This window comes from Parus major, chromosome 2 (genome assembly GCF_001522545.3).
Source record: "Parus major isolate Abel chromosome 2, Parus_major1.1, whole genome shotgun sequence".
NCBI classification, from domain to species: Eukaryota; Metazoa; Chordata; class Aves; order Passeriformes; family Paridae; genus Parus; species Parus major.
The window spans coordinates 53,721,786-53,734,022 of record NC_031769.1 but is presented as its reverse complement, the minus strand read 5'-3'; the positions used below and the strand labels follow the sequence as shown (position 1 = coordinate 53,734,022).

The window sequence follows — 12,237 nt, the reverse complement described above, 5'->3', positions numbered from 1 at the left end:
AAGGTATTGCATTACATGGAAATTGAGGAGATTTAACAGAAAACTGTTGCTAAAGAGATCATCTTGCCACTTGCCTTGCTTATTTTTCTTTCTAATTGCTACTGATCTGATGACTCAACAGATGCAGGGTCAAATGATACAAGCAATGGAAACTTATGTCAATTTGATTCAACTGGGGGATCTTGAGGTAAACTATTTTACTACCTATACAATGGACAAACTTAATGGAGGTTAGTGATATCAACCTAATTAACCAGCTAAATGGAAGCTGTTTTGTTCAGGGTTTTTTAAACAGCCACCATCAGATCAGTCTTACCGTTACATAAAACCGCACTCAAGTTTCTCATTTTGAGGCAGACTCCAAATGTAAACCATTAAATTCAGGGGAAAATAAACTCTTTCTATATTTTCCCCCCAATACAACTATATGACAGTAGCAGCCACATATGAGGTTTCCAGGAACTTGGTAATAAGTCTTACCTATACTACACATCCACATAAACTCTCTTTTACCTATACAAGTGACAAAAAGATATTACTACTTCCCCACCAGAAGTTACTGTAAGAAACACAAATTTTATTCAGAAATATGTCAACATTTTACATGTAAAACCATGCTACAGAACAGTCCACAAGTATTGCTCTAATGTTCAATTTGTAATGTAATTACCAACACTTCAAAGTAATACTGAATTTGTAACAATCATACAGCAAAGGATAACTCTTATTGTGAAGTGCTATGCAAGACTGAAGTTATCAGCCTATTCTGAGCGTGTCTTAAGCAATATCATTTTGTTTCCTCTTTCAAACAGAAAAAGATGCATAAAAAATGCAACTCATATAACTGGGTAAAGTAAAATGCAACTAATAACTGGAATAAAGAAGTAACTCTTATTGAGCACGAATTAAGCACATTGAGGATCTTGAGAAGCAATGTGTCATGTCTAACAGTAATAAAATTTCATTTTTTTAAACAGGAAAGCCTTCACAATCACAAGTGAATTTAAACACTTAAATGTTTCCATTTTAAGTGGGGAGTTACAAAAATTTCTTCATAACACAGAAAGTTTAAAAGTACGTTTCTTCCGTAACTGTGGTTCATACCCACAATGGTTTTTTGACCTTTTTACTTTATTCTACAGGTTTTTAGTTTAAATTTTTAGATAAAGCTGTTACATTTACTCTCAGCAAAACCCACCTTCTTGCTCCTTAGGTGTGGATGGAGTAACAGTCAGCAATTTTAAGCACCAAAGAACATTTTCTAGAGTTATCAAATCTTATGAAAAATGAGAGACAGATTCAGATATGTAACTCAGAATAACGAATGAGTGCACTAGTATTTAAACTACATAAACCTACTAACTGAATACAATGTGGTTGTATTTTGAAACTTAGCTTAAAACTTGAAATGGTTACAGTACCTATTCCCGTCCCACACTTTTTTTTTTCCTTGTAAATGAGCCACACAACTTTGACATTGCACTTACGGAAAGTCAGGTGGGTCAAAAGCAGTCTTAATAACTCCAGCATATATGGCAATGATGGAAAGAATCACACAGGCAAGGAACACCAGTGCAAGTTTGTTGACATACTTTACTCCCACAAAGACTACTATGGCCATCAGAATGATAATACATGTTCCATAGACTCTCATGTTGTTCAGCATAGCCTCTGTTTCTTTAGCAACATCTGTCACTTTAAATATAGCAGCGCTTGGAGAAATATAGGTCTGCAAGAGATATGGCAAAATATCATACATGTAATAATGAACATTTTATTAGGAAATCATTTACTTGAACAACAAAATCTAACCTTCTATACCAGCTTTGCTTTCACAAATGAGTTTAGCCATACAATTTGGGCATTAGAAACTGTAGGGATAAAAGGAAGGAAAAGGTGAGGCTGGAGAAAAGACAAGTTTTGAGAATAGGATACAGAATAGGGATTTTGCTCCAGCTTCTTCTCCCACATTGAACAACTTCCACTTCTCAAATTCATGCGTCTGCCAACTTGGAAAATACGCTAAGGAATTTGGGGGGAAAAGGAAGAAGCACACAACAAAAATAAAAGAAAAAAATTCCAAACCATAAACTAGACTTCTACTGATTGAAACAAAATATGAAATATCAAACAAAAATATTACAAAAAATGCTTTCAGTATTATAGACCCTATATTATACTTCATAAAATTTTAATCTAAAGTTGCAACAGCACAATTAAATATTAGTGTGAAAAGGCTTAGTCACATGCTAAAACAGACATTTCAAACAACCGCAATTTCAAACAGGATTCTCTTACAAATCTCTCTCTCTTAAATTTTGGTGTGTTCTACCTGAAAAGAACTTAGAAACTGTTTATAGCACTCATACTGATAAGTGTATGTGAGAAGACAAAGTGACCTATAGTTCTGAGACACTGGTGTACTACACTACATAACAATATATTCCTTATTTTAGCACCCCTAAAAAAACCTCCTCTTTGCTGAGCTACTAGCACTTGAATATGAGGGCTTGAGGGACTCTAGGCTAAAATGACTATTTTTCAATAATGTAATTTCTAAAGGCAAGAAGGAACTTTGAACAAGAGTCTACCATGATACATTCACAAGCAAAATCCAAAAATAGACATAGGTAATTATTTACCAGAATTTTCTTAGATTAAATTTAAGTTTAGTAAATTAATATTTACTAGAATGCTGTAAGAGATGAAAACTGTCACATCATCATGGAAGAAATCAAACTAAAAAAACTATTACAAATAGAATATATATTGTTAGAAAACCCTACACTGTGATGCAGAATTTTCAGTCTCTGTATGGAGGTACTCCAGAAGATTTTCTTCTGGACTTTGTTGCCTTGCTGTTCACAGCCTTTGCCAGGAAAACCAAAAGCAGATAACTGATTTCTGTTTCTCCAAATAATCCATGCCCCAGTGGAGAAAAAAAAAACAAAAAACCAACCAAACAAACAAACAAAAAAAAAAAAGCAGCAGCAAGCAGTACTCATGCCTTGTGGCTCTGTCAGGGGTCTATTCTGAGGTCTTTGTCAGATACCACTGGCAGCATTTTACTTCAAATTCTGTAGCTGAACCCCATACATTTTTACTAGCAACACAAACTCAGCACAACTCTCTAAGAGGGAGAACAGTACACCAAATTACCAATCCACAATTCAACATGTGCTCATATTACTACCATAGATCAAATAACAAGCCAGATCAGATCACATGAGCAAGCATTAGTGAAGACTGTCTCCAATTTAGATGAAAAAAAGCCTGGACTTGATGACATGAATCATAGTGGGTAATAAGAAAGATTTCTGAAGCATCTCCTCTCATATCTTCAGTTTCTGATATGATGACCAATTATTGGCCCCTCATGGATGAAGCAAAGCCAAGCAAGACTGGCCACTCCCATAAAGGCAGTCTTCCACAGCATCTTTGCAAATATATGAAAATTCAAAGCCAGTAGTTTGGAAATAAGGAAGTGGGATAGATTATTATTGCCTCATCAGAGATAATGCCCTTCACACTCTTGACAATTTTCATTGGGCAGCAGTTGAGTTACCCTGGTAACACCTGCCTGATCTAGGCTTGCAGACTAACATTTGGAAAGAGAAGATTTCTGCTTGGTTACTACATTAAGTAGAATAAATATACATCAAATAGCATTTAATTTATTTTTATGTTACTGATAAGAATTTAACTTCCTCAAATAGTCACAAGTAGGATAAAAATAAATATCAACATCCTGAAAATGTAGTAGCAAAACAATAACGATCACCAAACTAGAATACATTTTAGACCATTAAGAATATTCATCAGCAATATCCCAAAACAGCCTAAATACATTTAGTCTTACTAAAAACTAGTACTTACCAATAAAATCTCAATGGTACCAAGAATGTACATTGCTCCTGCAAAGGTTGTCCCCAAGTAGAAACAAAGTCCTACTGCTCCACCAAACTCTGGCCCTAAAGATCTTGAAATCATGTAGTAAGAGCCTCCAGCTGTGAATTTAACAGAGAGGGGGAAAAAAAAAAAAAAAAAAAAAAGACAAAAAAGACAAACACCTCCAGGCCTTCAGATTAAAGATGGCAGTAGAGAACAAAAATTTGAATCATTCAATTAACATAATCAAGATAACCACTGCATGTGTCTCCACTGACATGCTTATGCCAAGACTCTAATCAGTGTCTATACCATCTAGGCAGACAGAATGTACATTTCAAGAGTAATATCCCCATGCACACTTTCTGTGGAACAGAAAGTGAAGACCAAAGTAAGACAAGGAAAAATTTCACAAGCTAAACAGAAATTAGGAAAGGATATACAGGTATAAATAGATATGAATGAGTTCTTAGCTTCTAACCTTAAGCTGTTCCCCATCAAACAATAAACTTCAAAAATAATTGCTTTATGGGACAAGGACAAAACAGAATATTTTCTACTGATTCTTTCTATTTTCTGTATATGAAACCATTGCCACTTTCACTACAGGTCACATTTTCTTAGTACTCTTCAAAGGTGTTGTATAGGGATTGCTTTTTCTTGTCCACTTATATACTACTCACTTTGACCCTGAGTTCTTCAGTTCTTCTGGCTTACTTCCCGTATGTAATGTATCATCTTTCTTTAAGTCATAAACTACACCACCACCCTATTTCCATTGCACTATTTGCCTTTTAATGAGGCTCTACATTTCAAGCACTTCATCTCTTTCTTTCAGAACGTCAACCAACTCCCTCAAGGCAAACTCTTCTCTCTGGTTTCCACTCCATCTACTCCTAAATTCATGATATTTGTCCCGTTTGTAAGAAGCAGGAGTCAGAGAAAGGATGTGTCTAATTTTAAATAACATATATCCAAGTGCGGAGTCTGAAGCTGTTTTTTATAGAATTATTAAGGCTGGAAAAGACCTCTGAGATCATTAAGTCCTATCATTAACCTAACACTACCAGGTCCACCACTACACCCTGTCCCTAAGCACCACACCTACTCATTTTTTGAACATGTCCAAGGATGGTGGTTCCACCATTCACCTGGGCAGCCTGTTCCACTGTTCCAGTGTTTTCAAAATGAATGAATGAGAAACTAATAAAGATATTATGATGTATCACCAATCTTTTTACTAAATATAATGCTCTTGTGCATAATGGCAAAAGAAAGGATCCTGCTGCTCAGGTATCCTTCAATCCTAGATTCTTATCTGTGCTTTCTGCCTTCTCCGTATTTTCCAGGACATAATTTCTCTAAGAAACTGGTATCAACAACAAAAAAGTGAAAATTAAGACCTGTCTTGTGTAAGAACTGCAGGCTTTAAAGCCTGTTACAGATATTAAACAAAATTTTAACAATTAACTTTAAAAAGTTTAAATATGAGGGGGAAAAGAGCAGAACATTTTAAATATCTGTGCACTGATTTGAATAACTCCATTTTATTTATATTTTATATATTTTTACTTTTTAAATTATTAAAATTTTATTTTAATTATATTTATTATAAAGCACAAATACTTTAAAGTTATCTATTGTATTTTTATTCCATATATGGTACTGCATCCATGAAATACAATTATTCTACATCCTACACAAATTCTAGCTTTTACTTTTGCCCAGCAACTTCAGTTTAAGTTCATTAGGTAAACTGTTCAGAGTTCATACAAAAGCCTGAACACTAGAACCACCAATTATTTTGCTGAGAAACTGAAAAGGGCAAGAGCTTCAAGAGCTAACTGATTTTGCAACTAAAAAAAAAATCCTCTGACTTCATGAAGCCGAATCAATTTATCAATCAATCCTGAAAATTTAAGGAGATGGGAAGAACCTAGAGCATTTATATAGAAAAATATTTCTGCCATGAGACAAGCTACTATTGCAGAAAACAAGATAACTAACTCCAGTGTTTAGATGGAATGTAGGCAAATTCAGGACAGAAAAAAGTAGCAGCCTTATTTGTAAAGAAATTTACTTTGTGTGAAGTCCAGTCTCCACTAATTCAAATTATAACATCCTACCTTTGATTAAAACAGCCATTAAAATGATTGATGGCAAAGATATACTGCAGATTTTAATTCCCAAAAGGTCCAGTTAAAGACTGCATCTCACAGTAAAAAGTTATTTATAAAATCAATTAAAAGAAATTATCAAATTATCAAATCAATTAAAAGAAAATATGCACTTGACACAATAGTATTACTTCTTATATTTGAGAACTATAAGAATTTCTTATCCCAGATTTAAACTTCTATCATTCAGAAATTTGCCATGTAAGATAAAATTCTTCATTACCTGGAACTACACCATTTGTTGCTATAGCACTCATTGAAATTGCAGTTAGCATAGTCTGTGGAAAGATGAAATAGAAGAAATTTAAAACACCAGAGTTTTGGAGGGTTTTTTTGAAAGACTGAGCAAAACAGTAATCAAATGGAACCAGTATTTTATTCTTTTTTTAACCAAGATGTTTAATTTGACATATTCATGCAACTCAAGTACTCAATTTTTTCAGCAGAAGATTTAGTTAACCTAGATATTTGGCACAGTCTTTAAAAAAGAAATGGAAAAATACAGACCATTGAATACACTTAAAATAGTATGTTCATGAGTCAAATTAAAAAGTAGTGAAACCTAACTGTAACATTGGTATGACAACAGCTAGTAGTGATCTCACATTCTAAAAAATTACTTTATAGATGATGTGATTTGATTTGTAGTTTATTATTCAGTTTGTTCTGAAGTTGTAAAAGGCAGAACAGTTCAGATCTCTAAGAAAATAATGCAAGATTGCCTAAGGCAAATTTAAGAAAACTCATACGATACTTCAAACAAAAGTTTACTTTGATCAACCCAAAAGAATGTCCATGCAGGTTAGACTGACACATGACACTCACTGCTTAAATATATAACCTATTTCTCTCTATTCAACCACATACAATTTAACCAATGTCATTATATATGGGGTTTTTTCCCTAATACACATATATTAGAAGGTATCGGTACTCTTCCCACAGAGTATTTGGCCAAGAGTTTAGAAAATAAGTAAAATAAGGTTAACTTACACAAGCACAACACATGAAGACAATGATGAAAGACTCAAGAACTCCAGCTGTTCCTACAATCCATGTTAAACGCAGGAAAAGGATGACTCCTAAGATGTTTTGCAAACAGGGAAGATAGACGCCAATAAAAGTGCCCATTTGTGGACCCTGGAAACAAAGTGAGAACATCAATTTCTTTGCATTAAAAAATTTTAATCCACAAGCACTTTATTCAACAAACACTTATCACAAATGCTCCATCAACAAATTCCAAGTGAACCTGAATGGTAGCTTCAGAGTGTCCAGTTTTGCAAATATTCACATGTTATTTACAAAAAAAAAAATCCTGACAAGAGAGAAAACTATTTGTGATAGAAAACTCCCTTGCTCCACAGGAATGAGGATGAAACCTTGATAGGGATAGGAAGGCCCTTTATCTGTTGATTTTAACACTTTACAAATTTTTTATGAAATACCAGTTACAGGCTAAAGTTAAAAGTTAAAGGTCAAAGATTAATTACTGCCATAATCAAAATATCATTTATATTCTGCAAAAAATTGGTCACAAATGGCACAAAAAAATTATTCAATAGTATTTTCAGTTTTTAAAAAGGCAGACAAGGTATTATGACAGAGCAAAAAGTAATACAGAGCTGATTAAAATTTCTTTTTTCAAAAACTGTAAAACCTACCACAACATAGTATATGTATCCTATTTATTTGCTAGTGATCATCATAGGTCAAGACACACACAAAAGAATTCAGGCTTCATCACTAAAGTTTCAGTCTTCTACACTTATGAAGAGAATTCAGGCTAGCTAGAATCAACAGTTATACACAGTAGCTTTCCAGTTACACAAGATGGTCTTAAATCACAGCTTGGGCTGTGAAAAATGGCAGTTGATTTAAATAAATAAGCACGCATTGATACTTTAGAAGTTATCAAAATTATTAAGAAAATACTAAATTTCCAAGTACTTATAAGGAACCATAGCATGCCATTTAGACTATTTTTATTTTTTTAGCATCTTGGGCAATATTCATGTGCAGCATCAACACTACTGTCTCAATCACCCCATTGAAAATGCTGCTCTGACAGGTATAGCATTAACTATCACAATTTCAGAAATGAAATTAAGACACATCCATAAAAACTGTGCTATCAGGCCACCACATGGTGCACAAACAAGACCAAGTGCAAGTGAGGACACGATCTTCATTTGGCTCATCTGCTCCAGAGGGAGTAATATGGTGCTGCATTGACAAAAACCCCTATACAGCAGCTGAATGGACAACAGGGTTCACACCAAGGAACATGTGAAAAGATCAGAAGATCAGTGTTACTTTTCTCACATCTGAAGTTTATCTTCAGATGAGATGAAACAAATATAGATCAGGCACAATTAGACAAACAGAAGGAAAGCACACTCATAAACAAATGCAGGATAAGCAAAAAGCTAAGCAAACAGCTGGACTTTATTCCTGACCCTTGCCCACTGTCCTGGTACCAACTTCCACTTCAAAATCTCCCTTCCAGTCAAACAAGCTGCCCTTCTAAGCTTATTTTCAAACATATTTCCATTTCTGTCTTTTCTGCACTGTGCTCATTTCCCTTTTACTCATTCTCATGTGCTTCTCTTCTTTTCCTCACAGCTCAGCATATAAATTCAGTAGCAGCACCCCTTCTCCTACACAAAGACAGGTGACTCCTAGCACTGTCCCTCCCCAGCATCTACCTTAATTTTCTTAGTTTCAGTCCCCATGCAGCTTAACATCCCTTCTTTGCCTGTAAGTTCTTATACTGTCAGGTCATATACTTTGATCCGAGCTTTCTCATTCCAAAACAGCCCCTACTCACAGTGAGATGAATCCAATATGCCACTGCAGACTCCAGCTGTTGCACACATTCCACTTCTACACACACAGTGATACACACTTTGGGTATCCAGCAGACAGACAACCCTTGATGAATTCAGTTCACTTCTAGCAAGTGTGTTTAGCAATGTGTCAAACAGAGCATATGCCTTCCCCTCCCACAAGTATAGAACTTTTAATGTTTGAAACAAAGTGTTTTCTTGGAATGCATCCACTAAATTTTAAAAATACTTACTGAAACACACAAAACCAAGACAGCTACTCAAAAAAACTACTACCATGTTAAGAGATGCAAATATGCTTATAGATTTAAAAGACTGACCTGTTTCATCTCAAATTTACATTACTATAACTATTTAAAAACCTAGGCAGTTAAAATACATTAATAAAACTGCAAGAAGTCCTACTGTATGCTCACTAGAGGTAGGTAACAGGTACTGATGCTTGCACAAGCTCACAAAGAGAAAGAAAAGAAAAGAAGAAGAAATTTGGTATACTCCATGTTTCAGATCCTAGTTTTACACATGTTTTACCTAGGGGTTTTACAGCAAAGTCTTGCTAAAATATGCTAACAAAAACATTAAATTAACACAAGTCCTGCTGAAAATGCTTCAGGTCTAAACATGGTATAACAAATCTTACTCTCATTTTTAAGTATCCACAATATCCTCTTATCAGGTTGAAAAATGCATCTCTTATAGCTAGCTTTGTCTTGATAAATTATTTGAAATCTAAATACCTTGACTTCCTTTCGCTTGCTGTCTTCATCTGCTTCATGTTCCACCACTCCTTGAGTCAGATTAGTGTAGTTTGCTAGTTTATTCAGAAGAGATGACACCATGGGGTTACTATCCATTTCTTCCTGTTGGATTTTGAAGAATACTGCATTTATTAAATAAATTTTTTTAAAGTCATCATTTTATGATACTACTTCAATCACATACTCAACAGGTCAGCCCTGATTCAGCCAAATAAAAAAATTAGCGTGACAAAATACCAATCAGCTTTCAACCAGCAAGACAGTTTTATTCTTTCTAGAAGTTTAACTCTACATGGCTATGTTGCACCATTTCTTTCATATTTTTACACTATTGTACAATATACAGCTTGAATATAAGGGAAACCTAGAGAAAGACCACAGTAATTTAAAATAATCTATTTTTATCACAACACAGTCTTTAATGGATTGTACTGGTAGGATTGAGTCATTAGGGTGTTTTCCAGCATCTTGCTTGTGTTTGCAGAGTGACTTCAAATGATTTCTCAAGCGCTAAAATATTTAAGTATCACTCTGAATTCTACTGCTGCAGGCTTACATATTTTCTCTTACACCAAGTATATTACTTCCAAAATGTTAACTTGTTGAAAATACCCACACATATGCATATCACATGTAATTACACACATGTAATAGCACCTGACACAGAAGTCAGCCCATCTATCTTTAGCCAATTATCTACTACAAAACCAAACATGCTAGAATAAGTAATAAAATCCAGAAGAATATACAACACAAAAGATCCAAGAAAAATGGATCCAAGAGAACTCAAATTAATACAAAAAAATTGAACACTGGAAACAAGACAAGTGATTGATGTGACAAACAAAGACAAGAAGTATCTCTGTCTTAGAGATTAGGTAATGATAAGGTCATAATACTCAAACTTCTTTTTACCAGTTTGTGCAACTCTAACATCTGAAAACATGAGAAAAATGAGATTGTAGGAAACTTACTCTGAAGCATACATAGTCTCCAAAAAGATTCACCACAACACCACCAATGGTGATGAAGTCACTAGAAGGCTTTCAATGGGATACTGCTAACAGCAATATCTATAATTTGAGCTATGTAAAAGTAAGGGTTTTTATCAGCTGATTTAATGTAAGCTATGATTCAAAATAACAAATCTGGGACAAAAAGCAGCTATGGCCAAATTATCACTGAGGAATAGTCCAACTAATTTGAACCACAAAGTTTTGGAAATGGCATTATGGAATAGAGCTTGAAGGAGAGAAATTCAATGACAGATCTTTAATTCCATCATTCCTGTCAAAAATATTAAGATACTGCATACAAGACAAAAAGACAATTAATGATCAATTTGATCTTTAGCACAATTTTCTGTAAAACACTGAAAAATAGTAAATATATATTATTTGAGTCTTTCACAGAGTGAGATGAAATACCATGTCCTTTGTGCAAAGATACTTGAAAAGAAGAGAGAAATGTAAGAGAACAACAAGAAAACATTGAGAAGAATGCAACAGCAAGGTGGCTAAACAATGTTGGAAGCACCACAGCAAGTAACTTTTGTTAACAGCAAGTATCAGACCAAGACCAGTGGATGCTGCTAGAGCAGAGCAACTAAGGTTTTTATTAGAAATATTACTTAGTTGCAGAAGCTGCCCTTTAAAGTACTAAATTAATATTCTTTTTTCACTAATCAACTGTAATAATTCAATTGATTAAAAAGGTATGAAACACCCATTATAAAGTAGATGTTCACATTAGAAACTGCTGTGGTGTGCTCTACACTGCAGTTGGACAACTAAGCCATGGCTTGTAAGTTTGTTTTATTGCTTTGCTGCTTTACGAAAAGTCTGTAATTCTCCTGTTGAACAAATTATTTTGCTAATCCTTTTAAAACTGAATACCACTTTCTTAAAACAAATAGATTCAACTTCCAGCAGCTTTCTCTAACAATATCTAGATCCTAGCCAAAAAAAAATTAAATTCATGAATACTTATTTCATATCTTCACATTAGTGCACACCAGTATTTACTGTTCTTGCCTATGTATCCTTCAAATCCACTGAAATTGAATGTTAGCAGAAAGAAAACTATGAAAAAGTTATTAAAACTCAATTTTCCCCCCCACTACATTTTAAGACAGAAAGAAAACAGGTGTTTGTTCATCTCCATTAAAGGTAAAATATGTTTTTAGAGTATTTAACTTACCTCAAAGAGAGCCATATTCTTTCCTTCATACGTGTTTCCTCTGCCCAATTCTGCATTGTTAATAAATGGACTATTTTCCCTGGCAATCCCATCCCCTGGTGGAAAAGTAACACAGTTAAAAACAAGAGAGGAAAAAAAAGAGAGAAAAAAAAAGAGGGAAAAAACTATATACATTATACCATAAAAGGAATAGTCAGAAGACTCTGGTTTGAGAACTGGTTTGAGGTTCTAAATAACACCACATGTGGCTGCAAACCCAGTTTTCATCTCAGACATGCGGATGTTAAACATTTAAGGAAATTCAGTTTAACAGTCTAATTTTTGTATAGTGGTCCATCTCTTTATTATTCTTTAACACACACATAA

The 12,237-nt window shown here is 34.2% G+C and overlaps 1 protein-coding gene across 3 annotated transcripts in view; it reads right to left on the bottom strand.

The window, feature by feature from the left end:
• The window catches only part of LOC107200522 (solute carrier family 12 member 7-like), a 62,281-nt gene that overhangs the window by 37,538 nt on the left and 12,506 nt on the right, over positions 1 to 12,237 (bottom strand). For all 3 annotated transcript variants that reach the window (XR_004495885.1, XM_015619155.3, XM_015619156.2), the window contains exons 2-7: positions 11,872 to 11,966; positions 9,652 to 9,774; positions 7,059 to 7,205; positions 6,289 to 6,343; positions 3,877 to 4,007; positions 1,488 to 1,729 (exon numbers count right to left, since the gene is read on the bottom strand). Coding sequence is in view for 2 of the 3 variants with exons in the window: in XM_015619155.3 (XP_015474641.1) it covers positions 1,488 to 1,729; positions 3,877 to 4,007; positions 6,289 to 6,343; positions 7,059 to 7,205; positions 9,652 to 9,774; positions 11,872 to 11,966 (793 nt within the window). In the remaining variant the exon portion in view is untranslated. The remainder of the gene's footprint in view (positions 1 to 1,487; positions 1,730 to 3,876; positions 4,008 to 6,288; positions 6,344 to 7,058; positions 7,206 to 9,651; positions 9,775 to 11,871; positions 11,967 to 12,237) is intronic.